The sequence below is a fragment of the Cheilinus undulatus genome, linkage group 3 (genome assembly GCF_018320785.1).
Source record: "Cheilinus undulatus linkage group 3, ASM1832078v1, whole genome shotgun sequence".
NCBI lineage: Eukaryota > Metazoa > Chordata > Actinopteri > Labriformes > Labridae > Cheilinus > Cheilinus undulatus.
Window position 1 is genome coordinate 631,891 of NC_054867.1, and position 17,126 is coordinate 649,016.

At 44.2% G+C, this 17,126-nt stretch overlaps 1 protein-coding gene across 1 annotated transcript; it reads left to right on the forward strand.

The window, feature by feature from the left end:
* Nucleotides 1-1,666: 1,666 nt before the first annotated feature.
* Nucleotides 1,667-16,878, forward strand: zgc:77375 (uncharacterized protein LOC402927 homolog). Its single transcript, XM_041782558.1, has 10 exons — nt 1,667-1,675; nt 3,031-3,111; nt 5,247-5,438; nt 11,587-11,699; nt 12,149-12,242; nt 12,337-12,370; nt 14,026-14,200; nt 14,354-14,530; nt 16,251-16,431; nt 16,696-16,878. The coding sequence occupies exons 1-10, from the start codon at nt 1,667-1,669 to the stop codon at nt 16,876-16,878; spliced, it is 1,239 nt and encodes a 412-aa protein (XP_041638492.1).
* Nucleotides 16,879-17,126: the final 248 nt, after the last annotated feature.

Genomic DNA, 17,126 nt, shown 5'->3' on the forward strand with positions numbered 1-17,126 from the left:
ACTTGGGTTATGGAGCAGGACCATGATCCCAAACACACCAGCAAGTCCACCTCTGGATGGACTAAAGACTAGATGAAGGTTCTGGAGTGGTCTAGTCAAAGTCTGGACTTAGATCTGACTGAGATGCTGTGATGACCTTAAACAGGCCGTTCATGCTGGAAAACCCTCCAATGAGAACTATTCTGCAGAGAAGAATGGGACAACATTCCTCCACAGGGATGTAAGAGACTCACTGACAGTTACCACAGATGTTATCAGGGTTAGGGGGGAGGACTTTTATACAGAATAACAATATTTTTAAAAACAGACTTTAGTATTTACTCAGGGTTTCTTTGTCTAATAATGAGATCAGTTTGATGATTTGAAACATTTAAGGGTGACAAATATGGAAAAATAAATCAGGAAGGGAGCAAATACTTTTTCACTGCACTGTAATGTTTATTGTTCTCCATAGTGTGTTAGTGTTAGTTACAGTAAACTTAATTTTATACTACTCTGCCTGCTCGATAACCTGCTGTAACACCACAGTCTGAGGTCTCTATCTACAATGAACTGATCGTCATGGTGCCCAGCTCTGTGAGATGAAACAGACTCAGAGAGGTGATCTCTCTGCTACCTGGAGACACGCTTGAATATTTTTGGCCTTACAGAACTGTCTGTGAACGCTTCATGTCACATTTAAAGACTTTTATTGTCAGGACACTTTTCCTAAAATAACGGCACCAAGAAGAATGTTTGAGAGGCAGAGTCTCTGTCCTCTCCAGCTCTCATCATAAGGTTTAGATCTGGCTGCTGATTGGTTGATTGGTGGCAGCATTCTGCAGCATGTGATTGGCTGATTAATAGCTGAAGGCTGCATGTGATGTCATGTGAGGAGAAAACTACCGTCAGCCACATTTAATCAGAGTGTGTGTGAGAGTGTGTGTCTCTCTGCAGCGTTTCTCTTCAGTTTGTAGGTTTATTCTGGAGGTTTCTCTCATCTACTGATTCTACAGCTTTTATTCCCGTGAGTTTGACCTCTGCCTGGAGGAAAACGTTAGATTTGGTTTTATTTTATTTGTTGATTTAAATGATCCTGCTGCACTGAAACAACATGAGAGGAACAAAAGTAAATCTGCAGTTTCATGAAAATAATCATTTTATTATTTCAGCATTTTTGTCAGCTAAAGTAGAAGTTTAACCTTCCACTGGTTAAGCATGTTTACCTACCAATATCCTGAGACTTTAGACTCATTTCTGCTCCTTTAGTACAAGAATAGATCTGTGAATGTTAAACTGTGCAGCCACCACTGCTCACGCTCGTCTGTTACTACGACGTTGAAGAATGAATAAAGGCCAGCGTCTCACACCTACCTGGTCTTTCGACGTCTGTCCTCCACCCCACTGTTCAGCGGTAGTTTTCTCTTCTTGTTCCCTGATGAGCTGACAGAATAAATAGTTTGTAGTGTCTAACAACTCTCACAGTAGTCGGCTAGATTTCCTCAGAAAGTTCCAGCACAGTCTGCAGACCTCAGCTCTCAGACTCCCTCCCTGCAGACCACTACTGTGAGATGCCGCCTCTGTCAGGATAGAAATACGCTCTACAACTTCAAATGAAACTGGATTAGTCTTCTGTTTAAGGTCAAGGTAAGGGTTAAAAACCTGACCTGCAAAACCGGAATACAAAATGTTAAAGGTGAGTAATCACCACATACAGGAATATGTAACGTAGCTAAGGCTAAAGCTAACGCAGCTACTTTACCTATGTAGCTAGGCTACCAATGTAGCAAACATAGCTGTGTAGCATTAGCTACATTTGCCAAAGCTCACATTGCTAAAACTAAAGTCAACATAGCTTCATTGGTTACGTAGAAATGATAACTACGTAGCTAGCTAAGCTAAGAGGCTAAAAGAAGCCACTGTTGGTGTAACTACTTCTAAACGAGTCTCTACATGATTCAGCCCCAGATATGACCTCTGACCTTTTCTCAGTTTTATTTATTAAATGTTTAGTCTGTAGAGTATGCGGCGTAGTTGTTTCTCAATGAAGAAAGCTGAATTTTAAAAACTATTCTGAACAGGACTTCTGTTGCACGACTTACATCCTGACAGAGGCGGTATCTCACTGTAGGGGGTCATAGATGGGCAAATATCGCTGTACTCGTGCTCAAACTTTTGTTTTCAGGGTAAAATTTGGTTCAACCAATCTGAGACGTTGGTGTGACACTCTAGGATTGTGGGTAATGTAAAGCAAGCTTTTTTACAGGAGCATATACCAGCATTTCTCTCAGCTTGAGGTGAGTCTACCTGGAATGGTTCTGACATTCTGGCTAATAATCTAAACCTAAACAGCAGCAGAGACTGAATGATGTGGCTGATGAGGGACAGTAGCCAGAGGGGGGTGGGGGTCTTATCCCCCCCCTCCCTCCCTTTTTTTTTATTCCAGGGTGGATGAACCTTCGCTGTATTTTAGCTACTCTGCAATTATCTAAACCTATTATGTATATTTTTTAAAGAATATTCTTGGAATGTAAAATATTTTAAAATGTTTTGAATATTCTTCTCGTGTCTTGGCACAGATTGTGTCACCAGTAAAACATGCTAGTGCCCTTAGCAGGGGTTACTTGGCTTCAGTTTTGTACATCAGAAGGAGACTGGTTGTCCATACTAATACATGCACACGGATAAGCCTGTAAGCCCCCAATAAAGAAGTGTAAATACAGCCTAGAGGGGCCAGTCCGAGCAAATTCACTGAGTTTAATTTGAATTAAAGAGAATATTGTGTGGCTGGATGGCGTTCTGAGAGGAAAGGAGCGGCTCAGAGGTACACAGCTGTGAAATGTAAAAAAGTCCAAACTGATGTAAAGGAAGTAGTGATGTGTTTAAACTGACAGATAAATCTCTGCCCTGCAGAGATCACGGTGGAGTTTAGAGAAAAGAATCAGGCTGTCTGTGGGACACAGCTATGGTATGTGACATTGAAGCCCCGCCCCTCAGTGATGTCACAGCTCTGTTGGTATAAATGAAGAGCACAATGCTCATCTTGGACAGACGGACGGACGGACGGACAGCATCATGTGGTGTCGAGGGTTCCTGCAGCAGAGCGTCAGGCTCATGTCGACCAGCAGACAGGTCAGTGTTGGCATACATGTGTGTTTGTGGTTTACGGGTACCTCTTCCTGGTTTTTACCACATCATGAGGACCGCCGTCCTTTTAGAGTGGACCCTCTGAGATTTAGGGTTCAGACCTGGATTCAGCTGTCTAAACAAAGCCCGAAATAACTTCCAAACAGTTTTAATTCCTAACCAGAAATACAGATAGAATATGTCCTCAGTTATACAGAGAAGAAGAGTTTTTTAACTGAAATAGAACTGATTAAGCCTGAAAGTCTTCCTGTCTAAAAGAGGAAAAATTGTCCACAAATACACAGATTTTATCCATTTGCAGAGACGAATGACGGCGTGATGAAAGAGCTCAAAAGATAAGAAACAATATTCCTTTATAAACGTAAAGTCTACAGGCTGACTTATTGGCATCTTCAGTCATCTAGGAACCTTTTATCTGCCATTACCACACATGTTATGAACCACTGATTTATAGATGTTTGTGAATATATTCGCACAGGATTAGGATCACCTCTGATCATTCATGAATTTTCAAACATCAGTGAAAACATGGAGGGGCTGCATGACAGTAGCATTTTTACATTATCTGTGCATTTATATATTTTTTTCTGAACCATAATTTCCCACTTCAAAAGCAATATTTTTACTTTGGTTAAATTAAATTTACTTGTGTTACTTCACGCCGCTGGACGACACCATTTGGACATTTTTAAGGGAGGAGCAGGGCCTCCAGTATTTTATTCCACTCTAATTTATATAAATTTCAGTCTGTTGACCAGAGAAAAAAAACATACACTTGTCATTGCAGGCTTCTTCAGGGCCCCTCCCTACTGGGGGCCTGGGTACTCAGCACCCTTTTTCCCACCTGTGCTACACCCATGTATAAATATACAACAGGAATACTTCCAAGGTGGTCTGGTCCTCGATGATTGTCTTATCCCTGGAGTTTACTGAGTTTCTGAGATCTCATGTCTGTGAAATGTTGAACAGCAGGAGTTTGGTCTGACAGTCTGGCTGAATATTCCAGAATTTACTCTGAGAGGAGAATGTTCAACAGTCCGTCTGTCTCCCTCTTAAAAGATTTAAAATCATCTCTGTGCAGCCAGCCTCAGCCTCAGCCTCAGCCTCAGCCTCAGCCTCAGCCTCAGCCTCAGCCTAAGCCTCAGCCTCAGCCTCAGCCTAAGCCTCAGCCTCAGCCTCAGCCTAAGCCTCAGCCTAAGCCTCAGCCTCAGCCTCAGCCTAAGCCTCAGCCTCAACCTCAGCCTCAGCCTCATCCTAAGCCTAAGCCTCAGCCTCAGCCTAAGCCTCAGCCTAAGCCTCAGCTTAAGCCTCAGCCTTAGCCTAAGCCTCAGCCTCAGCCTCAGCCTAAGCCTCAGCCTAAGCCTCAGCCTAAGCCTCAGCTTAAGCCTCAGCCTAAGCCTCGGCCTAAGGCTAAGCCTCAGCCTCAGTCTAAGCCTCAGCCTCAGCCTCAGCCTCAGCCTCAGCCTAAGACTCAGCCTCGGCCTAAGCCTAAGCCTCAGCCTCAGCCCTAGCCTCAGCCTCGGCCTAAGCCTAAGCCTCAGCCTCAGCCCTAGCCTCAGCCTCGGCCTAAGCCTCGGCCTCAGCCTAAGCTTCAGCCTCAGCCTAAGCCTCAGCCTCAGCCCCAGCCTAAGCCTCAGCCTAAGCCTCAGCCTAAGCCTCAGCCTCAGCCCCAGCCTAAGCCTCAGCCTAAGCCTCAGCCTTAGCCTAAGCCTCAGCCTCAGCCTCAGCCTAAGCCTCGGCCTAAGGCTAAGCCTCAGCCTCAGCCCTAGCCTCAGCCTCGGCCTAAGCCTCGGCCTCAGCCTAAGCTTCAGCCTCAGCCTAAGCCTCAGCCTCAGCCCCAGCCTAAGCCTCAGCCTAAGCCTCAGCCTCAGCCCCAGCCTAAGCCTCAGCCTAAGCCTCAGCCTCAGCCCCAGCCTAAGCCTCAGCCTAAGCCTCAGCCTAAGCCTCAGCCTCAGCCCCAGCCTAAGCCTCAGCCTAAGCCTCAGCCTAAGCCTCAGCCTAAGCCTCAGCCTCAGCCTCAGCCTCAGCCTCAGCCTCAGCCTCGGCCTAAGCTTCGGCCTAAGCCTTGGCCTCAGCCTTGGCCTAAGCCTCGGCCTAAGCCTCATTTAATTCTCCACCAGGCTGGCGTTCTCTTCGATGTAGATGGTGTCCTGCTCCGTGGCGGCTCAGTGATTCCCGCCGCTAAACGAGCTTTCAGGAAACTTCTGGACCGAAACAACAACTTCCTGTATCCTGTTGTCTTTGTCACCAACGCAGGAAGTTGTCACAGACATCACAAGGCCCAGCAGCTGTCTCGCCTGCTGGAGGTTCAGGTATGTAAGACAGACAGGTAGACTAATAGACAGACAGGTAGACTAACAGACAGGTAGACTAACAGACAGGTAGACTAACAGACAGGTAGACCAATAGACAGACATGTAGACTAACAGACAGGTAGACTAACAGACAGGTAGACCAATAGACAGACAGGTGGACCAGAAGACAGACAGGTAGACTAACAGACAGGTAGACTAACAGACAGGTAGACTAACAGACAGGTAGACCAATAGACAGACAGGTGGACTAATAGACAGACAGGTAGACTAACAGACAGACAGGTAGACTAATAGACAGACAGGTAGACTAATAGACAGACAGGTAGACTAACAGACAGACAGGTAGACTAATAGACAGACAGGTAGACTAATAGACAGACAGGTAGACTAATAGACAGACAGGTAGACTAACAGACAGGTAGACCAATAGACAGACAGGTAGACCAATAGACAGACATGTAGACTAACAGACAGGTAGACTAACAGACAGGTAGACCAATAGACAGACAGGTGGACCAGAAGACAGACAGGTAGACTAACAGACAGGTAGACTAACAGACAGGTAGACTAACAGACAGGTAGACCAATAGACAGACAGGTGGACTAATAGACAGACAGGTAGACTAACAGACAGACAGGTAGACTAATAGACAGACAGGTAGACTAATAGACAGACAGGTAGACTAATAGACAGACAGGTAGACTAACAGACAGACAGGTAGACTAATAGACAGACAGGTAGACTAATAGACAGACAGGTAGACTAATAGACAGACAGGTAGACTAACAGACAGGTAGACCAATAGACAGACAGGTAGACCAATAGACAGACATGTAGACTAACAGACAGGTAGACTAACAGACAGGTAGACTAACAGACAGGTAGACCAATAGACAGACAGGTGGACCAGAAGACAGACAGGTAGACTAACAGACAGGTAGACTAACAGACAGGTAGACTAACAGACAGGTAGACCAATAGACAGACAGGTGGACTAATAGACAGACAGGTAGACTAACAGACAGACAGGTAGACTAATAGACAGACAGGTAGACTAATAGACAGACAGGTAGACTAACAGACAGACAGGTAGACTAATAGACAGACAGGTAGACTAATAGACAGACAGGTAGACTAATAGACAGGTAGACTTATAGACAGACAGGTAGACTAATAGACGGACAGGTAGACTAATAGACAGACAGGTAGACTAATAGACAGGTAGACTTATAGACAGACAGGTAGACCAATAGACAGACAGGTAGACTAAAAGACAGGTAGACTTATAGACAGACAGGTAGACTAATAGACAGACAGGTAGACTAATAGACAGACAGGTAGACTAATAGACAGACAGGTAGACTAATAGACAGGTAGACTTATAGACAGACAGGTAGACTAATAGACGGACAGGTAGACTAATAGACAGGTAGACTTATAGACAGACAGGTAGACTAACAGACAGGTAGACTTATAGACAGACAGGTAGACTAATAGACAGACAGGTAGACTAATAGACAGGTAGACTTATAGACAGACAGGTAGACTAACAGACAGGTAGACTTATAGACAGACAGGTAGACTAATAGACAGGTAGACTAATAGACAGCCAGGTAGACTAATAGACAGGTAGACTAATAGACAGACAGGTAGACTAATAGACAGGTAGACTAATAGACAGACAGGTAGACTAATAGACAGGTAGACTAATAGACGGGTAGACTAATAGACAGACAGGTAGACTAACAGACAGGTAGACTAATAGACAGACAGGTAGACTAACAGACAGGTAGACCAATAGACAGACAGGTAGACTAATAGACAGACAAGTAGACCAATAGACAGACAGGTAGACTAATAGACAGACAGGTAGACTAACAGACAGGTAGACCAATAGACAGGTAGACCAAAAGACTAACAGGTAGACCAATAGACAGACAGGTAGACTAATAGACAGACAGGTAGACTAACAGACAGGTAGACCAATAGACAGGTAGACCAAAAGACAGACAGGTAGACCAATAGACAGACAGGTAGACTAATAGACAGACAGGTAGACTAACAGACAGGTAGACCAATAGACAGGTAGACCAAAAGACAGACAGGTAGACCAATAGACAGACAGGTAGACTAATAGACAGACAGGTAGACCAATAGACAGACAGGTAGACTAACAGACAGACAGGTAGACCAATAGACAGACAGGTAGACTAATAGACAGACAGGTAGACTAATAGACAGACAGGTAGACTAACAGACAGGTAGACCAATAGACAGGTAGACCAAAAGACAGACAGGTAGACCAATAGACAGACAGGTAGACTAATAGACAGACAGGTAGACTAACAGACAGGTAGACCAATAGACAGGTAGACCAAAAGACAGACAGGTAGACCAATAGACAGACAGGTAGACTAATAGACAGACAGGTAGACCAATAGACAGACAGGTAGACTAACAGACAGACAGGTAGACCAATAGACAGACAGGTAGACTAATAGACAGACAGGTAGACTAACAGACAGGTAGACTAATAGACAGACAGGCAGACCAATAGACAGACAGGTAGACTAACAGACAGACAGGTAGACTAATAGACAGGTAGACCAATAGACAGACAGGTAGACTAATAGACAGACAGGTAGACTAACAGACAGGTAGACCAATAGACAGACAGGTAGACTAATAGACAGACAGGTAGACTAACAGACAGGTAGACTAATAGACAGACAGGTAGACTAATAGACAGACTGGTAGACCAATAGACAGACAGGTAGACTAACAGACAGGTAGACCAATAGACAGACAGGTAGACCAATAGACAGACAGGTAGACTAATAGACAGACAGGTAGACTAACAGACAGGTAGACCAATAGACAGACAGGTAGACTAATAGACAGACAGGTAGACTAATAGACAGACAGGTAGACTAACAGACAGGTAGACCAATAGACAGGTAGACCAATAGACAGACAGGTAGACCAATAGACAGACAGGTAGACTAACAGACAGACAGGTAGACTAACAGACAGGTAGACCAATAGACAGACAGGTAGACTAATAGACAGACAGGTAGACTAACAGACAGGTAGACCAATAGACAGACAGGTAGACTAATAGACAGACAGGTAGACTAACAGACAGGTAGACCAATAGACAGACAGGTAGACTAATAGACAGACAGGTAGACTAACAGACAGGTAGACCAATAGACAGACAGGTAGACTAATAGACAGACAGGTAGACTAATAGACAGACTGGTAGACCAATAGACAGACAGGTAGACTAAAAGACAGACAGGTAGACTAACAGACAGGTAGACCAATAGACAGGTAGACCAATAGACAGACAGGTAGACCAATAGACAGACAGGTAGACTAACAGACAGACAGGTAGACTAATAGACGGACAGGTAGACCAATAGACAGACAGGTAGACTAATAGACAGACAGGTAGACCAATAGACAGACAGGTAGACTAATAGACAGGTAGACTAATAGACAGACAGGTAGACTAACAGACAGACAGGTAGACTAATAGACAGACAGGTAGACCAATAGACAGACATGTAGACTAACAGACAGGTAGACTAACAGACAGGTAGACCAATAGACAGACAGGTGGACCAGAAGACAGACAGGTAGACTAACAGACAGGTAGACTAACAGACAGGTAGACTAACAGACAGGTAGACCAATAGACAGACAGGTGGACTAATAGACAGACAGGTAGACTAACAGACAGACAGGTAGACTAATAGACAGACAGGTAGACTAATAGACAGACAGGTAGACTAACAGACAGACAGGTAGACTAATAGACAGACAGGTAGACTAATAGACAGACTGGTAGACCAATAGACAGACAGGTAGACTAAAAGACAGACAGGTAGACTAACAGACAGGTAGACCAATAGACAGGTAGACCAATAGACAGACAGGTAGACCAATAGACAGACAGGTAGACTAACAGACAGACAGGTAGACTAACAGACAGACAGGTTGACTAATGGACAGACAGGTAGACTAACAGACAGACAGGTAGACCAATAGACAGACAGGTAGACTAACAGACAGGTAGACTAATAGACAGACAGGCAGACCAATAGACAGGTAGACCAAAAGACAGACAGGTAGACTAACAGACAGACAGGTAGACTAATAGACAGGTAGACCAATAGACAGACAGGTAGACTAATAGACAGACAGGTAGACTAACAGACAGGTAGACCAATAGACAGACAGGTAGACTAATAGACAGACAGGTAGACTAATAGACAGACTGGTAGACCAATAGACAGACAGGTAGACTAAAAGACAGACAGGTAGACTAACAGACAGGTAGACCAATAGACAGGTAGACCAATAGACAGACAGGTAGACCAATAGACAGACAGGTAGACTAACAGACAGACAGGTAGACTAATAGACGGACAGGTAGACCAATAGACAGACAGGTAGACTAATAGACAGACAGGTAGACCAATAGACAGACAGGTAGACTAATAGACAGGTAGACTAATAGACAGACAGGTAGACTAACAGACAGACAGGTAGACTAATAGACAGACAGGTTGACTAATGGACAGACAGGTAGACTAACAGACAGACAGGTAGACCAATAGACAGACAGGTAGACTAACAGACAGGTAGACCAATAGACAGACAGGTTGACTAATGGACAGACAGGTAGACTAACAGACAGACAGGTAGACTAACAGACAGACAGGTAGACCAATAGACAGACAGGTAGACTAACAGACAGACAGGTAGACTAACAGACAGGTAGACTATTAGACAGACAGGTAGACCAATAGACAGACAGGTAGACCAATAGACAGACAGGTAGACTAACAGACAGGTAGACTAATAGACAGACAGGTAGACTAATAGACAGACAGGTAGACTAATAGACAGACAGGTAGACTAATAGACAGACAGGTAGACCAATAGACAGACAGGTAGACTAACAGACAGGTAGACTAATAGACAGACAGGTAGACCAATAGACAGACAGGTAGACTAACAGACAGGTAGACTAATAGACAGACAGGTAGACCAATAGACAGACAGGTAGACTAATAGACAGGTAGACCAATAGACAGACAGGTTGACTAATGGACAGACAGGTAGACTAACAGACAGACAGGTAGACCAATAGACAGACAGGTTGACTAATGGACAGACAGGTAGACTAACAGACAGACAGGTAGACTAACAGACAGACAGGTAGACCAATAGACAGACAGGTAGACTAACAGACAGGTAGACTATTAGACAGACAGGTAGACCAATAGACAGACAGGTAGACTAACAGACAGACAGGTAGACTAACAGACAGGTAGACCAATAGACAGACAGGTAGACCAATAGACAGACAGGTAGACTAATAGACAGACAGGTAGACTAACAGACAGGTAGACTAATAGACAGACAGGTAGACTAATAGACAGACAGGTAGACCAATAGACAGACAGGTAGACTAACAGACAGGTAGACTAATAGACAGACAGGTAGACTAATAGACAGACAGGTAGACCAATAGACAGACAGGTAGACTAACAGACAGGTAGACTAATAGACAGACAGGTAGACCAATAGACAGACAGGTAGACTAACAGACAGGTAGACTAACAGATTGTCAGTATGGTGGTCCAGAGAGTCCACTGCAGAAACAATAAGAACTTAAATAAGAACACAGAATAAGAACTTAAAAACAGAACACTTAACTTTGGAGAATTTTTTCAAGACAATGAAAGAATTATTTAATATTTGATCAATACTATAGACTTTCATTAACTAACATTTCCTTAAAATAGTGAGTTTCCTGATTTTTCTTTTTTAATGTGTTTATTTTGTGTAATTTATAAATTATTTATGTTTCACAAAATGTTTGACATTTCTTTTTTTTGTACATCATACCAACTCCTTTTATGTTTAAAGAATATGAACTGGGACTTTTAAATCATATTTTTGTTGTAGTCTTTATTAATTGACATTCTATGACAGTTATAATACGGTTAATGTCATCCCACTAGTGTACAAAGATTTATGATTTTAATGAGATAAATTAGTCTCCTTTTTCTGTTGTCTCACTGTCAGTTTGCACCTTTTTACATCCTCTCTCTCTCTCTCTCTCTGTAGATCGCCCCAGAGCAGGTGGTTCTTTCCCACAGTCCTTTGCGGATGTTGAAGAGTTTTCATGATAAATGTGTCTTAGTTTCTGGACAGGGACCAGTGACAGACATCGCCAACACGTATCCTTCACACTTAATCTTATAATTGTTTATTTCCTTTGTAGCAGCAGAGGCTCATGGGTAATGTAGTAATAACAAAGGGACAGAAAGCCGGAGGTCAGAATGTGTATCCAACACATTAACTGAGATGAGTGATCATTCACTGACATCGTGGACTGGGTTCATATATCTCAGATAAAACAGTTCTGTAGCGCCCCCCAGAGGACAGACAGAACCACGACTCAGTAGTGGGACAGTTCTGCCAAAGTAGTTTCATCCTGTACAAATAAAGATGGTAGAGATTTAAATATGACACGAACTTGAAATGTTACTTTTTAAATATTGGACACAGTGTAGAATGAAGATAAATGTAGATTCATGTGTTTGAAAATAAAACTGAAAATAATTTTATTAATAGTAGAGGTCTGACTGCTTCTCTTCACACTTTGAAACCTTGACCGTGTCGTCAGTTTGGGTTTTAAAAAGGTCGTAGACATCGAGCAGCTCAGAGAACATCACCCCCTACTGGACATGGTGGATCATAACAGGAGACCCAGACCAGCGGTGAGTGGGGAAGATTTTATGGACTAGTCTGTCCTTTTTCAGTTTTTATCAAAAGATGGGACGGCAGGTTTTAATGTTTCGTTTTTCCCCTCAGGCGTCTCCTCTGCAGACTCCTCCTAAAATAGAAGGTAAAACACAACATCCCTTTGTTTATGCTTTTATTATAATCAGCTGTTTATATTTACTCCCTCACCTCGCTGTACATGCAGCTCAGTATTCAGACTAGAGGAGGCCTAAAACATGTTCTTTACAGATGAGAACTCCCCATAGAGAATAGACTCCTGGATAGAGACACTCCGTCTATCTATTTATTTATTTTTATTTAACTCCTTTTCAAGAGTGTCCTGGCCAAGACAGCAGTTTAAGACGATGCCACGGCTTCAGAGTGTGAAAATAAGAACATTCTACATTCCTGAGCTTCTTCTGTGTCCCACAGGAAGTGAAATATGCAGAAAAAAAGTTTAAAAAGTAGAAAACAAAGAGTGAAAATATAAAATTCCTCCGCCTAAACTGGGATGAGTGCTGCGCCAACACTCCTGTATGGTCTGTTTCCACAAAGCAGTCTGGTTTGGTCCAGTCCAGTTCTGTCCTGGGCTAGCCCGGTAACTCCGATCTGACCCGTGTTTCCTCAGCTGATGTCTATCCAGTCTCTCTCTCTGATGAGAAATCCGTCTCTTTTTAGAGATCCGGATCATGTGGCTCAGCTCAGTAGAGCTGGTTCTTCATCTGGTTCCAGTTTGTCTTTAAATGTGGATTAAACAAGGAGAAAGGATGGAGGAAAGGAAACTGGCACTCAAACAGGAGCTAGCTACAGAGATTCACATTAAAGAGTCGTTTAGTAGAACAGACTCGTCCATCATTCCTCGCTCTCTCAGCCACCAAGGTTTATCCTGTTGATAGAACATCAGCGTTTACATAAAAGGCTGTTGGAGACTAAATGTGGATTTTTAGATGTTAGAGGGGCTCAGCTAGACTCTTAGCTCAGGACTAGACTCCTCTAGACTCTGGTCTCCCTTCATCTAGATAGACCACACTAGGAGATCTGCAGGACTGACTATCAGTGATCTGGATCACCTCCACACCAGGTAAATCAGTTGAACTGTGTAAGAAAGTGTTGGGATGGTAGTCCTCTGTTCCTGTTCATTCCTAATATCTGCCCCCCACTTCCTGACCCCCATCAGGTTATAGTCCATTATTTGAAGAGCCCATGACTACAGTAAATGAGAGGGAACGAGCTCAGCTAGGGTCCGGTTTGAATTTCTGTGCCTGATTTGAGCTCTAAGTTTTCTCTGTTCATGGGACTACTGATGAAGAACTTGAAGCTCCGCCCCCTTTCATAGAGGAAGAGCCCCCCCCCCACTTTGTTTCAGGAGGCTGGGGGGCACTCCAAAAGGAGGGACGTGATGAAACTTTAGTTCTGTGGATTATCTTTTCTGTTACAAATGAAAAAATGGATCAGTAAGCAACAAAACAATATTTGATTTGTTGATTGTTGTCACAATATGACCAATCAGATTTGACGATGTAAAGCCTCAGTGTGAGACAGCCCTACTTCATTTAGTCATTCCTGGATAATGTCCATGTTTCATTTCCTACTGATGTTCTGTCTCAGCAGCAAGAAAGTCTCCTATAGTCCTGTCAGATAAAGACGATTTCAGACACAAATGTTTAAAAAAAACCAAAGCAATAAAAATAGAAACAAATGCAGAAAGCTTCTTCTGTTCTAATGTCTCCTTGCTCTTATTTTGTTGACCCTCTTCTCTGACTTCCTGTGTTGCTATAGCAATCATCTTGTTTGGCGAGCCAATCAGATGGGAGACTAACCTGCAGCTGCTGGTCGACGTGCTCCTGACCAATGGGAGTCCTGGGAGTGCGTACGATCCTCAGCTGAGCACCCAGCTGCCAGTGCTCGCCTGTAACATGGACCTGGTGTGGATGGCCGAGGCCCCGTCACCACGGTAACCAGCGCATATTAAATAGCTAGAACACATCCTGGTAGGTTGGAGTTAATGCATAACTGTAGAAAAGCTCTGGTGTAAATGTTTGATCCGTTATATCAGGATCTCCTTAATGTGGTCATACTGGTCATTGACCCTGATGTTTTGCCGTAGGTTTGGTCATGGGATGTTCATGCTGTGTCTGGAGTCAGTCTACAGGAAGCTGACAGGAAGAGAGCTTCAGTACCAGGCCCTGCTCGGGAAACCAAGTCTGCTGACGTACCAGTACGCCGAGCACCTGCTGAGACAGCAAAACCACAACCGCAAGCTAACCACCATCTACGCCATCGGGTAACCAAACTGTCCATGACACCATGAGACACTCTGTCAGTGACACTAAACTGTTAGGTAACCGAACCGTCCATGACACCATGAGACACTCTGTCAGTGACACTAAACTGTTAGGTAACCGAACCGTCCATGACACCATGAGACACTCTGTCAGTGACTCTAAACTGTTAGGTAACCGAACCGTCCATGACACCATGAGACACTCTGTCAGTGACACTAAACTGTTAGGTAACCGAACTGGTCCATGACCATGAGACACTCTGTCAGTGACACTAAACTGTTAGGTAACCGAACCGTCCATGACACCATGAGACACTCTGTCAGTGACTCTAAACTGTTAGGTAACCAAACCGTCCATGACACCATGAGACACTCTGTCAGAGACACTAAACTGTTAGGTAACCAAACCGTCCATGACACCATGAGACACTCTGTCAGTGACACTAAACTGTTAGGTAACCAAACCGTCCATGACACCATGAGACAACCTGTCAGGGACACTAAACTGTTAGGTAACCAAACCGTCCATGACACCATGAGACAACCTGTCAGGGACACTAAACTGTTAGGTAACCAAACCGTCCATGACACCATGAGACACTCTGTCAGTGACACTAAACTGTTAGGTAACCAAACCGTCCATGACACCATGAGACAACCTGTCAGGGACACTAAACTGTTAGGTAACCAAACCGTCCATGACACCATGAGACACTCTGTCAGAGACACTAAACTGTTAGGTAACCAAACCGTCCATGACACCATGAGACACTCTGTCAGTGACACTAAACTGTTAGGTAACCAAACCGTCCATGACACCATGAGACAACCTGTCAGGGACACTAAACTGTTAGGTAACCAAACCGTCCATGACACCATGAGACAACCTGTCAGGGACACTAAACTGTTAGGTAACCAAACCGTCCATGACACCATGAGACAACCTGTCAGGGACACTAAACTGTTAGGTAACCAAACCGTCCATGACACCATGAGACACTCTGTCAGTGACACTAAACTGTTAGGTAACCAAACCGTCCATGACACCATGAGACAACCTGTCAGGGACACTAAACTGTTAGGTAACCAAACCGTCCATGACACCATGAGACACTCTGTCAGTGACACTAAACTGTTAGGTAACCAAACCGTCCATGACACCATGAGACACTCTGTCAGTGACACTAAACTGTTAGGTAACCAAACCGTCCATGACACCATGAGACAACCTGTCAGGAACACTAAACTGTTAGGTAACCAAACCGTCCATGACACCATGAGACAACCTGTCAGGAACACTAAACTGTTAGGTAACCAAACCGTCCATGACACCATGAGACACTCTGTCAGGGACACTAAACTGTTAGGTAACCAAACCGTCCATGACACCATGAGACACTCTGTCAGAGACACTAAACTGTTAGGTAACCAAACCGTCCATGACACCATGAGACACTCTGTCAGAGACACTAAACTGTTAGGTAACCAAAATGTCCATGACACCATGAGACACTCTGTCAGAGACACTAAACTGTTAGGTAACCAAACTGTCCATGACACCATGAGACACTCTGTCAGAGACACTAAACTGTTAGGTAACCAAACTGTCCATGACACCATGAGACACTCTGTCAGAGACACTAAACTGTTAGGTAACCAAACTGTCCATGTCATCGTCTCTACAGCTTAGTAACCAAGCTGTGTTGGTCTTGTTCCCTAGGGACAACCTGATGACGGATATCTATGGTGCTAACCTGTACAACCGCTACCTGGCTCAGCAGCACGCTGCCATGACAACCACTACCAAGCTTGTCGCACAGGGAACAGGAAGTCATGTGACGATGGCGGTGCCGGGGGAGGAGGATCTGGTGTCAGCTGCTGCTCAGTGTCATTCCATACTGGTAGGGCGTCTGTAGCTTTATTCAACTGGTAATTTAAAATCTACAACATTGTGATGTTTAGTGTTGAAAGGTCCATTTGTGGGACAATCAACAATCATATAACTGACCATGTGTTAGACCCGGCCCTCCGTGGTTAGTGTTACCGAGTTAAACTGGTCACCAGGAACTAAACCCTCTCAGTCCGACTAACCTATCACAGATCTTCTCTGATAACCCCGTGCTCTCATACATTCCTTCGCTCATAGCTGCTCCTCTCGTCTTCAGGTGTGCACTGGCGTGTACAACCCTCGCTCCCCATTGCCCAGCGACCAGAGCAACGCGGTCTCAGAGACGGTATTCCACGGTCACAGAGACCTGGTTCTGGAGCCAGACCTTGTGGAGCCAAACCATATAGTGGAGGATGTGGAGGCCGCCATCGACCTGCTGCTGCAGCAGGAGAGCTCCTGAACTCTGACACCTGTGCAAACACCTGTTGACCTCTGACCTCTGACCGCTGTGTGTTTTAACTAGTTTTATTTTCCTAAATGGGATTGTTTCAACAACAGAATCTTTTTCTGCCCAGCCTCGCTCAGAGAGATGGTGCTGTGGACCTTTTAGAGGTCTGGATGATTCTTCTGAGCTTTTAAAACCTCAAAATGGGGGAAAGAAAACCACCTCAGAGAGGAGAGCCAGCTGGTTGACTTCCTCTATCATTA

Excerpts from the sequence above, each read along its gene's own strand:
- zgc:77375 (XM_041782558.1), top strand. Across the intron at positions 5,439-11,586 it reads CTCGCCTGCTGGAGGTTCAG|ATCGCCCCAGAGCAGGTGGT; the intron begins GTATGTAAGACA and ends CTCTCTCTGTAG. Across the intron at positions 14,201-14,353 it reads GCCGAGGCCCCGTCACCACG|GTTTGGTCATGGGATGTTCA; the intron begins GTAACCAGCGCA and ends GTTTTGCCGTAG.